This window comes from Sinocyclocheilus grahami, unplaced genomic scaffold (assembly GCF_001515645.1).
Source record: "Sinocyclocheilus grahami isolate Dianchi unplaced genomic scaffold, SAMN03320097.WGS_v1.1 scaffold767.1, whole genome shotgun sequence".
NCBI classification, from domain to species: Eukaryota; Metazoa; Chordata; class Actinopteri; order Cypriniformes; family Cyprinidae; genus Sinocyclocheilus; species Sinocyclocheilus grahami.
Window position 1 is genome coordinate 349,480 of NW_015505946.1, and position 14,213 is coordinate 363,692.

At 37.2% G+C, this 14,213-nt stretch overlaps 2 protein-coding genes across 3 annotated transcripts in view; one reads left to right on the forward strand and one right to left on the reverse strand.

The window, feature by feature from the left end:
• evpla (envoplakin a) overlaps positions 1 to 6,656 on the forward strand; it is a 26,181-nt gene extending 19,525 nt beyond the window's left edge. For both annotated transcript variants that reach the window (XM_016245754.1, XM_016245755.1), the window contains 5 exons: positions 1,018 to 1,168; positions 1,259 to 1,342; positions 2,167 to 2,274; positions 2,357 to 2,449; positions 2,620 to 6,656. In XM_016245754.1, the coding sequence (XP_016101240.1) occupies positions 1,018 to 1,168; positions 1,259 to 1,342; positions 2,167 to 2,274; positions 2,357 to 2,449; positions 2,620 to 5,961 (3,778 nt within the window). In that variant the 3' untranslated portion in view covers positions 5,962 to 6,656. The remainder of the gene's footprint in view (positions 1 to 1,017; positions 1,169 to 1,258; positions 1,343 to 2,166; positions 2,275 to 2,356; positions 2,450 to 2,619) is intronic.
• A 66-nt stretch (positions 6,657 to 6,722) lies between these two features.
• The window catches only part of ten1 (TEN1 subunit of CST complex), a 17,369-nt gene continuing 9,878 nt past the window's right edge, over positions 6,723 to 14,213 (reverse strand). Inside the window, exons 2-3 of the mRNA XM_016245757.1 lie at positions 7,523 to 7,680; positions 6,723 to 7,357 (exon numbers count right to left, since the gene is read on the reverse strand). Of these exons, the coding sequence (XP_016101243.1) occupies positions 7,188 to 7,357; positions 7,523 to 7,680 (328 nt within the window). The 3' untranslated portion in view covers positions 6,723 to 7,187. The remainder of the gene's footprint in view (positions 7,358 to 7,522; positions 7,681 to 14,213) is intronic.

Here is a 14,213-nt window from a genome sequence, read left to right on the forward strand (position 1 = left end):
GGCTCAGCTTCCTCGTGAGGGCAGTGTATGACACCCTACCTTGTCCCAGAAATCTCTCCCAGTGGTTCGGAAGTGAGGACAAGTGCCCCCTGTGCAATGAAGCCAATGCAGGCCTTCGACATATCTTGTCGGGGTGTAACGTTGCTTTGACGCAGGGCCGCTTTAGATAGCGGCATAATCAGGGGCTGAGGAAGTTGGCAGAGCAGTTGGAAAGATGTAGAGTCCGGGCAGATAGCTCTTCAGATCCCATTCGGCCAAACATCCTGTTCCTCAGACCAGGAGAAGGCAGGCAGAAGACAGTGGCGGGAAGGACAACATGTCTGCTCACTCCTGGAAAGGGATGGAAGATGCGTGTTGACCTGGGCACCCAGTTTATCTTCCCAACAGAGATCACTCAGACAACATTAAGGCCAGATGTTGTGGTGTGGGCCACAGCGTCAAAGAAGGTCCTCGTCATTGAGCTGACTGTGCCATGGGAAGAGGGAATACAAGCGACGTATGAGTTCAAGCGGCTCAAGTACTCTGATCTGGTGGCGGAGTGCAGAGACGGGGGATGGACCGCGACCATCCATCCCGTGGAAGTTGGATGCAGGGGCTTCGTGGGAAAGTCCGCAATCCAGCTCCTTCGAGCTGCTGGGACAACTGGGGTAAGCCTGAGGAGAGCCATCAAGGAGCTGGCGGAGGAGGCAGAGAAGGCAAGCTACTGGTTGTGGCTAAGAAGGAGGGACAGGAATTGGGGCTCGGTACCCCAGTGAGGGCAGCTGCAGGGGGTGGCGGGGAGATGTCCCAATAAGCCACTGCCCCCCCACCGGGAGACGTACTGGATAGGGGGCGAAACGTCCATGAACGGTGGCACCAGCTGATGACCCTGCAGCTGACCCAAAAGGTGCACTGGAGGAGGTGCGGCAGGCAGAAATGTCAAGCAGGAAACACCATCTGTATATTGAAATAATCTGAACTGTTTAGAGTTAAGCTTTTTTAATGTTGTTAGCTAAAAATGTATTTATATTTCCATAGAGAGAGGTTTTTGCAAGAAGCTAACACAAAACACCAGGACTTCCAGAATGTGAGCCAATCACTGAGCTCCTTCTTACATAATCTACCTGACAACAAGATAAACCCCACAGATGATTTGTCTCAAGTCAATGCAAAGCAGAACTCTCAGAAGGTTAGATTTGTAGACTATATCAGATTATATAAAATACTGTAAATTATAGAAAAAATAAAATTTTCAATGTGGTTTTCTTTTACTCAAAAGAGAGTGATGGAGGATATACAGAGGAAAGGCGATGACATGGACAGGGTGGTTGATCTTTCCAAGGATCTCCAGAATGTTCTCAAAGTAAGTTAAATATTTGTGCTACAGTAAATGTCTTTATCCAGAATTACATAGCAAATACATTTTTTTATTTACAAGGGGGTATAAAACTACGATAGCATTTTATTGCCACGCAAAAAAATAATAATAATAATAATAAGATTAAGAGATTATACAGTAGTTGAAATTTTGACCTTATTCTCAAAATATTATAAGAATAAAGTCGAAGCGATATGAGATTAAAGTTGAAATATTTTGAGAATGAAGTTGTAGCATTATGATATTAAAGTCGTAGTATTTTGAGATAGTCAAAATTACAAGAATAAATTCATAGCAATACAAGTTTAATCGTCGCAATTTTTAGTGAACTAAGTATATATTGCATGAATAAAGTGAATTAATGTGAAAATTCCACCTCCTTTTTAATGTTAAATACATGTGACGAATGAAAGGTTGGATGCCACAGACGGTTTTTGCAGAGTAGGTGGAATTTTCACATTATAAACTCACACAATATACTACTTTATTCTCAACATTTTTCTATGGTAATCTCGTATTGCTATGACTTTATTATAGTAATTTTGACTTTAATCTCACAATACTATGACTTTAATCTCATAATTCTGATTTTTCAAAATATAACGATTTTAATCTCATATTGCTATGACTTTATTCTAGTCATTTTGACATTATTCTCAAAATATTTTGACTTCAATTTCGTAATCTTGGATTTATTTTTTATTTTACCATTGCACTAAATCGATGTCATGATAAAACTGTGAAAAGACTAATGTAAAATTTTTTTGGGGCTTAAATTTATGAATGTATATTGCATTTATTTTCGGCAGGAATATGAGATGAATTGTGTTAAGTACAAAGCTACTCTTGATGACATACCTGCGACAGATGCTAAAAGAAATCACACCTCCACCCTAGCAAGCTCTGTTGCAAAACAGGTGAGATATCCGAAATGTAAAACATGACATAAAATTCCTAATGTCAATTAAATACTTAATTCTTTACTTTGTTGTACTACAGGAGAAGGATCTTACAAACCATTATGCTGAGACAGCTGCTGAGAGTGAACAATTACTCAACCAGATGAACTTAGCAAAGTCCATTATGGCTGAGGTGCAAATGTGATCAACATTTTTTGTAGCTTACCACTGATCAGAAGGGATAATTTGTATCATGATATGTTCAAATGCACTTTATCTTTGTTATGAAAAGTATAAAATAAGTATAAGTGTTAAAACTAATCATCTTTGAAATATTAACTAGTCTTTCCTCCATTTACACAGAATGTGGTAAAAGTAAATGCTGTACAACAACAACAGATGCAGCAAAAAGCAGCTGAGGACACAGAAGTTCTCCAGAAAGAATTAAAGGAGGAAATTGCAAAATGTACCAACGCAGAGAATAGCCTGAGCACCATAAAGAACAGATATTTATCTCTGAAGAATCGAAGAGGAGTAGAGCGAGTGGAGGAGAAGGAGATTCTGCAGTATTACCGTGACCCAAAACTTGAGGTCAATGTGGAGGACTTTCAAAAGAAAATTCATGAAGAAGCACTGAAATGCACCAAAACACAGAGTGAGATTGAGGTACTGACCAGAAAGATCACTAGCCTAGAAAGTGAACTTAAGAACACCAAGCCCAAGTTAGTAACAAGAGAAGTGACAGAGGTAGAGAAAGACCCTCAGTTGGATTTAGAAGCATCAAACATTCGAGAAAACATAAGCAGATTGAGAAGTGAACTTAAAGTTAAAGATCAAGAGAAGGCTTACCTGCAAACAGAGATGACAATTTTGGAGCAAAAGAAGCAAAACATAAAAGAGAAGGTGGTGCAAATGGAAGTAGTAAGACTGGAAAAAGATCCAGAAATGTTGAAGGCAGTTAGGACATTTGAGATGGCTATCTCAGATGAAGGTGAGAGGGCCAAATCACTGAAAAGTGAAATCTCCCAAACCAGGAGCCAGATCAATTCTCTTGAGAGGCTCATCCCAACTTTAGAGCCAAAAGTTGTCACCAAGGAGGTGAAAAGGGTTGAGCAGGACCCTAGACTCATAAGTGAGTCTAAAGATCTTCTGACTACAATAGAAAAAGTGAGAAATGAGAATAAAAGTCTCATGACTGATCTTAGCAACCTTCAGTCACACCATGTCCAAATACAACAGATGAAGCCCAAAGTGGAAGTCAAAGAAATCATAAATGAGAACTTCAGGGTGGCCCCTGAGACAGAGGCAGAGATGCAACGCTTGAGAAGGGAGCTTCAAGACAATAGCAGACAGTTATCAGACTTTGAGAGACAAGTTAGCCTTGTCAGAACAGAGCTTGAAGTGCTATATGCACAGAAACCCAAAATTGAGTATAAGGATGTAGTTCAGGAGGTTGTAAAAGAGGAAAGAAGTCCAGAGAATGTAAGAGAAATACAGAGGCTCTCTGATCAAGTATATTCCCTGCAGAAAACCTACAGTACTTTGCAGGATGAGCTTATCCGTCTTAGAAAAGACAGGGATGAATGGAAGGCTGAAAAGTCAAAGGTGGAGACCAAGATTGTCACTAAAGATGTAACTAAGTATGTTGATGACCCACTTCTGGAGAAGGAGGCAGATCGTCTCAGGAGAGAAGTCCGTGAGGAAACTCAGAGGCGCAGAACTATAGAAGAAATGGTGTTTGATCTTCAGAATAAATACATTCAGCTTGAGAGACAAAAACCAGAGGAAAAAGTACTAGTGCAAGAGGTGGTGCGTCTACAAAAGGACCCAAGGCAGATCCTTGATCATGATAGGCTAGGTAGGAGTCTAGATGAAGAAGTGAAGAATCGGAGAAAATTTGAGCTAGAGGTGCAGCAGATGAGAGCACTCATTGAGGACAAGGAGATAGCCATCAGGAGAAGTGATGAAAGGCAAAGAAAGATCCAGGTGGAAACTGAGCTGAGACAAATTAAATCCAGAATCCATGAGCTAGAAACTGCCCCACCTCCTATTGAAGAGAACATAGTCATAGAGGAAGTTCTGAAAGTTGAGAGGGATCCAAAACTAGATAAACTGACCAATGGTCTTCGAACAGATATGGATAAGGAGAGCAGTGACATTATGCGTTTAGAGAGAGACATCAGGAAATTGACACTGGAGATAGAAATCTTGCAGCGAGAGAAGTCGGTTGAGAAGACCATCTATAAAGATGTTGTTCGTGTAGAGAAAGATCAGACTGTGGAAGCAGAACGGTCTCACCTTAGAGAACAATTAATTCAGAAGAAAAATGCCAGACGAGATCTTGAGGATGAAATCCACCGTCTAGATGAGAAACTGCAGCGACAAGCAAGCAAAAGAACTACCACATCTCTGGAGGAGACCAACTTAATTCATGATCAGGACAAGCTGCAAAGAGAAAAAGAAAACCGTCAGAGAGAGCTGAGGACTTTGGAATCTGAAAGACAAAACATCAGCATTTCATTCCACCAGCAGTCTAAGCTGATGAGTGAAAGAAATCAAATGAACAGGCAAAGAAGCATTAAAATGGAGTCAGATGTTCAAAGGCTGGAAAGGGAGATCCTGGATGAAAAGGACACAATTCATAAGCGAGACAACATAATCAGGGAGCTAAAGAACAGTTTGAGGAAGGAGGATTCCTCAGAAACTCGCACTAAAGAAGTCAATGTGTCCACAAAGATCAGCATCTTGGACCCTAACACTGGTAAAGACATGTTACCATATGATGCCTACATGCAAGGCTTCATTGATCGCAGCCAGTACATACAATTACAGGAACTAGAGTGTGACTGGGAGGAAATCACCACAATGGGACCTGATGGTGAGATATCGGTTTTGCAAGATCGGAAGAGTGGCAAACAGTACTCCATCAAAAATGCACTAAAAGAAGACAGGGTGACTAAATACCAACTACAACAGTACAAGGATGGCAAAATGCCGATCTCAGAGTTTGCTCTTCTTGTGGCTGGTGAAACAAAATCTCGACCATACACCCCAGTTACCAGCCAGACAACTCAACAGCTTAATGAAGAGTTCCCCATCTGTGGTGTGTATGATGTACACACTAATTCATGTCTAAATGTCCGCAGTGCCATGGATAGAAAGATGATTGACACCAACACTGCCCAAAAACTGCTTGAAGCACAGGCAGCCACTGGTGGCATTGTGGATATCAGCAACCGCATAAGATATTCTGTCCACAAAGCAGCTGATCGAAGTCTGATTGAGTCCAGTCAACTACAACGTTTATTAAATGCTCAAAAGGCTTTCACTGGAGTTGAGGACCCTATGACCAAAGAACGTCTGTCAGTCGGAGAGGCTGTACAGAAAGGGTGGATGCCCAAAGAGAATGCCATGAGATACATGGAGGCACAATTTCTGACAGGTGGGATGGTCAACCCCAACAAAGCAGGAAGAGTTAACATTGTGGATGCTGTCAGCTCTAAGATGATTGACAGCACAATGATGAGAGAGCTTCAGGAAGAGATCAACTATGCAAAGGAGCTGACTGACCCCATCACAAAGGAGAAGATCAACTACAAACAGGCTTTGGCTCGTTGTAAGACAGACCCACTATCAGGTCTTCCAATGCTTCCTGCTTCCTCAAAAGATTCTGCCTATTCTTCCTCATATTTTAGTCATAAATAGCCACTCATAGTCTCGTTGGTTTACAAAATATGTAATTCATTCAAGTTTCTGTACTGTTGACTTAATCATTTCTCCTAGGTTATAATAATACTGTAGTATCTATCACACAAAAAAACTGTTAACTCCTGCACCAGTTTATAATTGCAAGGGTTAGTGGTTGCGTTGATTCAATGTATTGTTAAGATAAAAAAATAAATGGAATCCGCACATCAGAAAAAGTCCAATGAAAATGTTTTTTTTTTTTAATATACTGATTTTAAGATAATCAATGTATAATGTATAATAATAAATATTTTTAGAAAATAAAAAGCTTTTTAAACTTAAGATGAAAATAGTAAGATTTAATCTGATATATACTGTACTTGAAATATAACAAATCTCAGGTGCTATAAAATCTGCCAATTTAACCACATTACTGAAATGGGTTAGATTGAACTCAACCGCTGAGATGCTTATGTTTACTTCATTTTATACAGTATGTAAAGAGGCAGAATACTGTAACACATGGAATGCAAGAAATATTTATCCGAAACCAAATATGGAGAATAAATAAGCCTTTTTTTATTTCCTTGGTATGATGGGCCAGAAGTGCAATTTCTGATTTAAAGTCATTATACTTTTGTCTTTATCATTCTCTGTCCTTTCTGAAGCTGCTGTCAAGAATCATTGAAAATAATAAAAAATGCAATAAATGACTTTTGTTCTTTTTTTTTTTAAAAATTACATTTACTTTTACTAAATGAAGTTAACATACTGCAAGAGTGGTATCAATTATTTGCAGGCATATGCAAGGCATTTTAGTAAGCAGAACACATACAGCAATTTATCTTTGTAATAGCGCATATATAATTTTATGAATATTTTTAAATAAAAAAACCTGAACAGGTATAGTGTTTATACCTCTTGTACTTAACAGTGTGCAGTGTGCATAAAGTTTGGAACAAATACCATACAACAACACAATATATAACTGAAGAGCTATTCACCTCTGCTACAAACTGCATATTTTACTTGTTTATTTTCAAACATTTAAAAGGAGATTAATTTTCACAGTTGGCTAATGATAATCATTAGCTAAATGTAAAAAAAAATCTAATTTAATGATTCACATCTACTTTCTGTAAATAAACATTACAATCCTATGCTTTTGAGAAGCTGACAAAGTCATATACTCTCAAATTGTACAAAAACACAACAATGAAAAATATTTCTGAAATAATCACATTTCACAGGTTTTTTACGTATGAGGGCTCACAGTGGGGAGCTTGCTCATTAATCTCAGGAATTCTCTTCTTAAAGAAACATCTCTGTTCCCTAATGGCCTTTTGCATTAGTGTGAGGTCTACGCCATCAACATTACTCAAAGCACGAGCATGTAGAATAACTCCAGTTAATCCTGGAAGAAGCAACAGAAAATTCTGGTTAAAAACAAAACATAAAAAACAACAGATAAAAATACACATTCTGAATACAAACACAACCAAAATGCTTCTAGATTTAGACTTATAGCAGGCTGCAAATACGGTTTATTTATATTACAGTACATCATACTCAAACTCACCATCAGTCTTTTCAATTTCACCAAGAACAAAATACTGAGCTCCAAGTATGGGCTGGAATGGTTCAACAAGTGTTGTTTGTACATACACATGGCACTGTGCTGAAGATTGCTGACCACTTAGAACGGCTTTGGACCCTTCTGGCTTGTAACTTATAAGTCTAGATGGAAAGATAAACACAAGCTAAAAGGTAAAAGAAATACATAAATGATGATTAAAAAGTAAAATAATTTAGACCATCAATCAATATTTACCAGGAAATTATAAAAAGAAAGGCTCAGAAACAATGAAGAGTTGAATCCAAATGCACTGGTTTAATAATATAATAACAAAGGAACAAAAGAACATGAAACCAAGAAACAAGGAAACAGAACCAAGCTCACCTACATTACAACAACAAACAGAAAGGACTTGCCAATGAACACTGGAAACAAAGGAACGAGAGAAATATCAGGAATAACGAGGGGAAACAGGAAACCAGGTAAACTAATTTTTTCTACTACTATAGGAAAAGTGAAAGTCTAAAACAGAACTTGTTGCAGCTACCTTAATTTGACTGCACACAATTATAAGTGGGAATATAACCAGAATCATTTGATTTCAGCATCCTCTAATGCACTGTCTCTCAATATTAAGAGTTAGAAAATTACTAAAAAACAAAAGTGTATAATACCAAAGGTTAGGTAAGAATCTGACATGCTCTATATAAATGCACGAAAAGCTTGTCAGGACTAACTGGATGTAGTTTCCATTTAATGAGAGAGAATGTAAGTATATTTAATCTGATCTACTGATACCCACATGATAGCTAAAATAACTGTAACTTTAATGAGGGACTTTATTATGTTCCACTGTAATTTTAGAAGATGGTAGGTAGTTCTTATCATGCTGATGTATTTTCAAGTGTTCATTTGTCGAATGAGTTTGCTTTTAGTTAGTTATTTGATGCTATAAAAATGGGGTGTGGTGTCATGATTATGTGTTTGCGATTGGGTCTGTGGGAGTTAGGGTGGGATTTTGATAGCAAGGCTCTAGTCACTAGACTCAGGCTCCAAATGAATCACTACTGCACAGACTCGGGCTCTAAATGACATCATTGGCACAAGATGACAGCTGCCATACTGAGATGCTTTTGCTTCACTTTTCTATAGCGGAAGGAAGTGGAGACGTGTCGTCCATTTTTTTTTTTTTACAGTCTATGCTCCAGACCAAACAAATCCAGCCTCTGTCCCTAGCTCTATCTGTCAGTGGATCATCAACCTTCTGACAGACAGGCAGCTAGTGAGACTGAGAAAACACATCCAACACCTGCACAATCAGCACTGGTGCCCCACAGTGATGTATTCTCTCCCCACTGCTCTACTCCCTAACGACTGCATTGCAAAAGATCCTTCTGTCAAGCTTCTGATGTTTGCAGATGACACTACAATCATCAGCCTCATCCTGGATTGTGACAAGTCTGCATATAGAAGGAAGGCTGAACAGCTGGCTGTCTGTTGCAGTCATAACAGCCTGGAGCTGAACACGCTCAAAACTTTGAGGATGATTGTGGACTTTAGAAGAAACCTCCACTCACCATCATGAACAGCACTGTGGTAGCAGTGGAGTCATTCAGGATCCTGGGCACCACCATCTCACAGGACCTAAAGTTGGAGTTCCACATTGACTATATTTTAAAAAAGGCCCAGCAGAGGCTGTATTTCTTTCACCGACTAAGGAAGTTCAACCTGCAGGTGCTGCTTCTGCAGTTCTACTCTGCAGTCACAGAGTATGTCATCTGCAATTCTATAACTGTCTGTTTTGGCTTGGCTACCAAATCAGACCTCAAAAGACTACAGTTGATAGTCCGGACTGCTGAGTAAATCATTGGTACAGCTCTTCCCACTCTCCAAGAACAGTACATATCCAGAGTGAGGAAAGTGGCTTCCTCTGTGAACTGTTGCCATCTGGTCGGCACTGCAGAGCATTGAGCGCCAGAACAGCCAGGCATAAGACAAGTTTCTTTCCTCAGGCTATCTACCTAATGAACAGTTAAATGTCCCCACTGTGCAATAAACATGTGCAATACACAACACTATTTATACTTTATATTTAAAGTATGCACATAACTCTTACTCACAATCCCTTGCATTTTTGTATAACACACCTGTACATATGTTGTCTGTTGTCTACTTTGTATATTGTATATTTTTTTAGAGCTGCTGCCGATATAATTTTCTATTCAACTAATTCGTCCATTTAAGCCATTAGTCAGCTAACTGCACATTTATATTACTTTACTTAAATATATACCATAATGAGCCTTTAATTTATAGCCTATTCCATGCTCAAGCACATAAAGCTTACTGGAAAGCACCCGTAATGACCATGAATGTGTCAAAAAAATATGAAGTAAATATTTTAATTATTAAACCAGTGTTTTCTGAGTCAGTGTCGGCTGCAAAGATGAAGCTGATCCACCTCCGTAGTACGGTGGACGCGCCTTTTTTTTTACAGAGAAATTCACCTTTCTGTCACCAGGAACAAATTCCTTATATGGTAAGCATTCTTAGCAATAAAGCTTATTCTGATTCTGATACTTTTCATTGAAGGCATCTGGCAACACAGCACACATACTAGGGCTGTCAAAATGACTGAAAAACTAAATTCGAATTTCAGTTAGGGGGAAAAAAGCTTTTAGCTTCTCTCCTGAGTTCACAAGAGGGCGCATTGAGCAAAATATTATGCACGTTTCTTCAAAGCGTAATAAAATAACACGACTATCTTTGAAAAAAAGTGCATAATGTTTCAAATAATGTTTATAAACCATATATAATTAATAAAGTTGCTTAAACAATTAGAAAAAGAAACAGCACCATGCATGCATGTATAGTTTAATACAAAAGGACCGAAAACCAATCACAAAGAGTAGGCTACTTTCTTAATTTAAAAACATGAGATACAGTGGGATGGGGAAAAACCACCATAACGTCTTTAGACATGTTTTTTAAAAAGTTGAACTTGCATTAATTTTACATGGCTTTCTAAACATGTCGCTCTCTGCAAGACGCGAGTGCAACGCTGACAGATGTCCCTCTAGAAAATGTGATAAATATTCTGTGTGAACAGCTTGGTTTCAGTTTTGACGTAAACAACATCTCCACACTGATGCTCTCGTTTTCCACAATATATGAATGAACAAAGTAGCAGCGCTGCATCTAGTGGTTTCAACTGGATAGGCTAACAAAAGCATTAAAATGCAATCAATGACATATACATCGTCATCGCATCTCGTGCGCCACTGATAAGGCTGCCTGACAGCTGACGCAGACCTTAAATTTGAATGCAATGTTTTTGCATTCGAATGTGGATTTTTTTTTTTCAATTCGAGGAATGTTCGAAATTCAAAATTTTTTTTTGACAGCCCTAATACATAGACAGAAATGAGGTGGACATAACTTGGATATCCCCAAAACAGATGTTCCTTTTAACTTTATCTCTATATACATTCTTAAACCACAAGATCAATCTTTTAGTCTATACTGTTTTCAATTGTTGCATGAATAAAGCTTTTGTAAATTTTTTTTTACAGCGCCTCCTATCCAATAATTGCAATAAGCTTTATGCTTTGTTAGTTTTGATAAGGAACTAATTCTCAGCTTTCGAATTCTTGTTATAATTCTAAATTATTTTTATTTTATCACACAAACATTAAATGCTGTTTTGGCGCTCTAAAGACGTGTGGAGTGACAGACTGCTGCATCTGCCTCTATATAGTTCAAGTGGCAGCTAGGAGTGCAATGAACCGATCATCTTTTCCCCTTTATAGCAGTTATAGCACAATATAAACATGAATGAACATCAGGTATATATGTTGATACTATGTTGAAAGATACAGTTTATACAATTTATTACCTCTCATGTAGGGAGGGGTGTGCGATATGGACAAAAAAAGATCTCTATTTTCTGGAATTTTATTGATAACGATAATTAGACGATATTTTGCTAAATGTGTTATTGTGCTGACATTTTAAGGACTACAGTGGACAGCTGCCTTCTAATGTATTTGATATTCTTCATATTCTGTGTGGTGGTCAGTTCACAGCAGTGATAGAAAGTAGCTAATCTTTTTCAATGAGTTTAAATTGATTTTTACCTTTTATGGGCATTTTTACCATTATAAAGCCATTTTTTCTAAAAGTGTGGATCATGTTTTGAGTCAAATTCTTACATTTAATCAGTCGGTTCGAATAAGACTTTTGGCCTTTTACCAGGCAAATGAAATCAGTATCAACAAAATGTATCTTTGCAATGCAGAGGAAACACAGAAGCTGCATCTGAAGTGGCATTTAGATGTATTTACACAGTTTAATGCAGCTCAGATGGACATGGAATGATTTAACCTGCTGTTACAAATGCATAAATAATGTTTTGCTATTTGAAATGATAAAAAAAAAATGAAAATATACTTTAAATGTGAAATTAAAACCGCCAATAGGTGGCAGCAAGTCAATGTTAATAAGCAAATAATTGCGATTGAACCAAATCATTTAAACGGTTGATTCATTCAGGAACTAAACACTTCATGTTGTTTAGAGATGCAAAACAGTGCTGTCTTTGAAAAAAAGTGCATAATGTTTCAAATAATGTTTATAAACCATATATAATTAATAAAGTTGCTTAAACAATTAGAAAAAGAAACAGCACCATGCATGCATGTATAGTTTAATACAAAAGGACCGAAAACCAATCACAAAGAGTAGGCTACTTTCTTAATTTAAAAACATGAGATACAGTGGGATGGGGAAAAACCACCATAACGTCTTTAGACATGTTTTTTAAAAAGTTGAACTTGCATTAATTTTACATGGCTTTCTAAACATGCCGCTCTCTGCAAGACGCGAGTGCAACGCTGACAGATGTCCCTCTAGAAAATGTGATAAATATTCTGTGTGAACAGCTTGGTTTCAGTTTTGACGTAAACAACATCTCCACACTGATGCTCTCGTTTTCCACAATATATGAATGAACAAAGTAGCAGCGCTGCATCTAGTGGTTTCAACTGGATAGGCTAACAAAAGCATTAAAATGCAATCAATGACATATACATCGTCATCGCATCTCGTGCGCCACTGATAAGGCTGCCTGACAGCTGACGCAGACCTTAAATTTGAATGCAATGTTTTTGCATTCGAATGTGGATTTTTTTTTTTCAATTCGAGGAATGTTCGAAATTCAAAATTTTTTTTTGACAGCCCTAATACATAGACAGAAATGAGGTGGACATAACTTGGATATCCCCAAAACAGATGTTCCTTTTAACTTTATCTCTATATACATTCTTAAACCACAAGATCAATCTTTTAGTCTATACTGTTTTCAATTGTTGCATGAATAAAGCTTTTGTAAAATTTTTTTTACAGCGCCTCCTATCCAATAATTGCAATAAGCTTTATGCTTTGTTAGTTTTGATAAGGAACTAATTCTCAGCTTTCGAATTCTTGTTATAATTCTAAATTATTTTTATTTTATCACACAAACATTAAATGCTGTTTTGGCGCTCTAAAGACGTGTGGAGTGACAGACTGCTGCATCTGCCTCTATATAGTTCAAGTGGCAGCTAGGAGTGCAATGAACCGATCATCTTTTCCCCTTTATAGCAGTTATAGCACAATATAAACATGAATGAACATCAGGTATATACTATGTTACTATGTTGAAAGATACAGTTTATACAATTTATTACCTCTCATGTAGGGAGGGGTGTGCGATATGGACAACTCTATTTTCCTATTTTCTGGAATTTTATTGATAACGATAATTAGACGATATTTTGCTAAATGTGTTATTGTGCTGACATTTTAAGGACTACAGTGGACAGCTGCCTTCTAATGTATTTGATATTCTTCATATTCTGTGTGGTGGTCAGTTCACAGCAGTGATAGAAAGTAGCTAATCTTTTTCAATGAGTTTAAATTGATTTTTACCTTTTATGGGCATTTTTACCATTATAAAGCCATTTTTTCTAAAAGTGTGGATCATGTTTTGAGTCAAATTCTTACATTTAATCAGTCGGTTCGAATAAGACTTTTGGCCTTTTACCAGGCAAATGAAATCAGTATCAACAAAATGTATCTTTGCAATGCAGAGGAAACACAGAAGCTGCATCTGAAGTGGCATTTAGATGTATTTACACAGTTTAATGCAGCTCAGATGGACATGGAATGATTTAACCTGCTGTTACAAATGCATAAATAATGTTTTGCTATTTGAAATGATAAAAAAAAAATGAAAATATACTTTAAATGTGAAATTAAAACCGCCAATAGGTGGCAGCAAGTCAATGTTAATAAGCAAATAATTGCGATTGAACCAAATCATTTAAACGGTTGATTCATTCAGGAACTAAACACTTCATGTTGTTTAGAGATGCAAAACAGTGCTGTGGTTCTGTTTGGAATTATTTTTGTAGACGAAATAGAGCAAAAACAGGCAATATGGTGTCTTAAACGTAAGTCTCTTAATATTAACTTGTTTATTGAACTGTTGTATAAAATCAATATCACATTTGTAATCCTGATGATTTTTGGTGAAAAAACGGCTCTCTTCGCGTGGTATTAACTATATGAAATTATTATATATATATATATATATATATATATATATATATATATATATATATACACACACACACACACACACACACACACACAC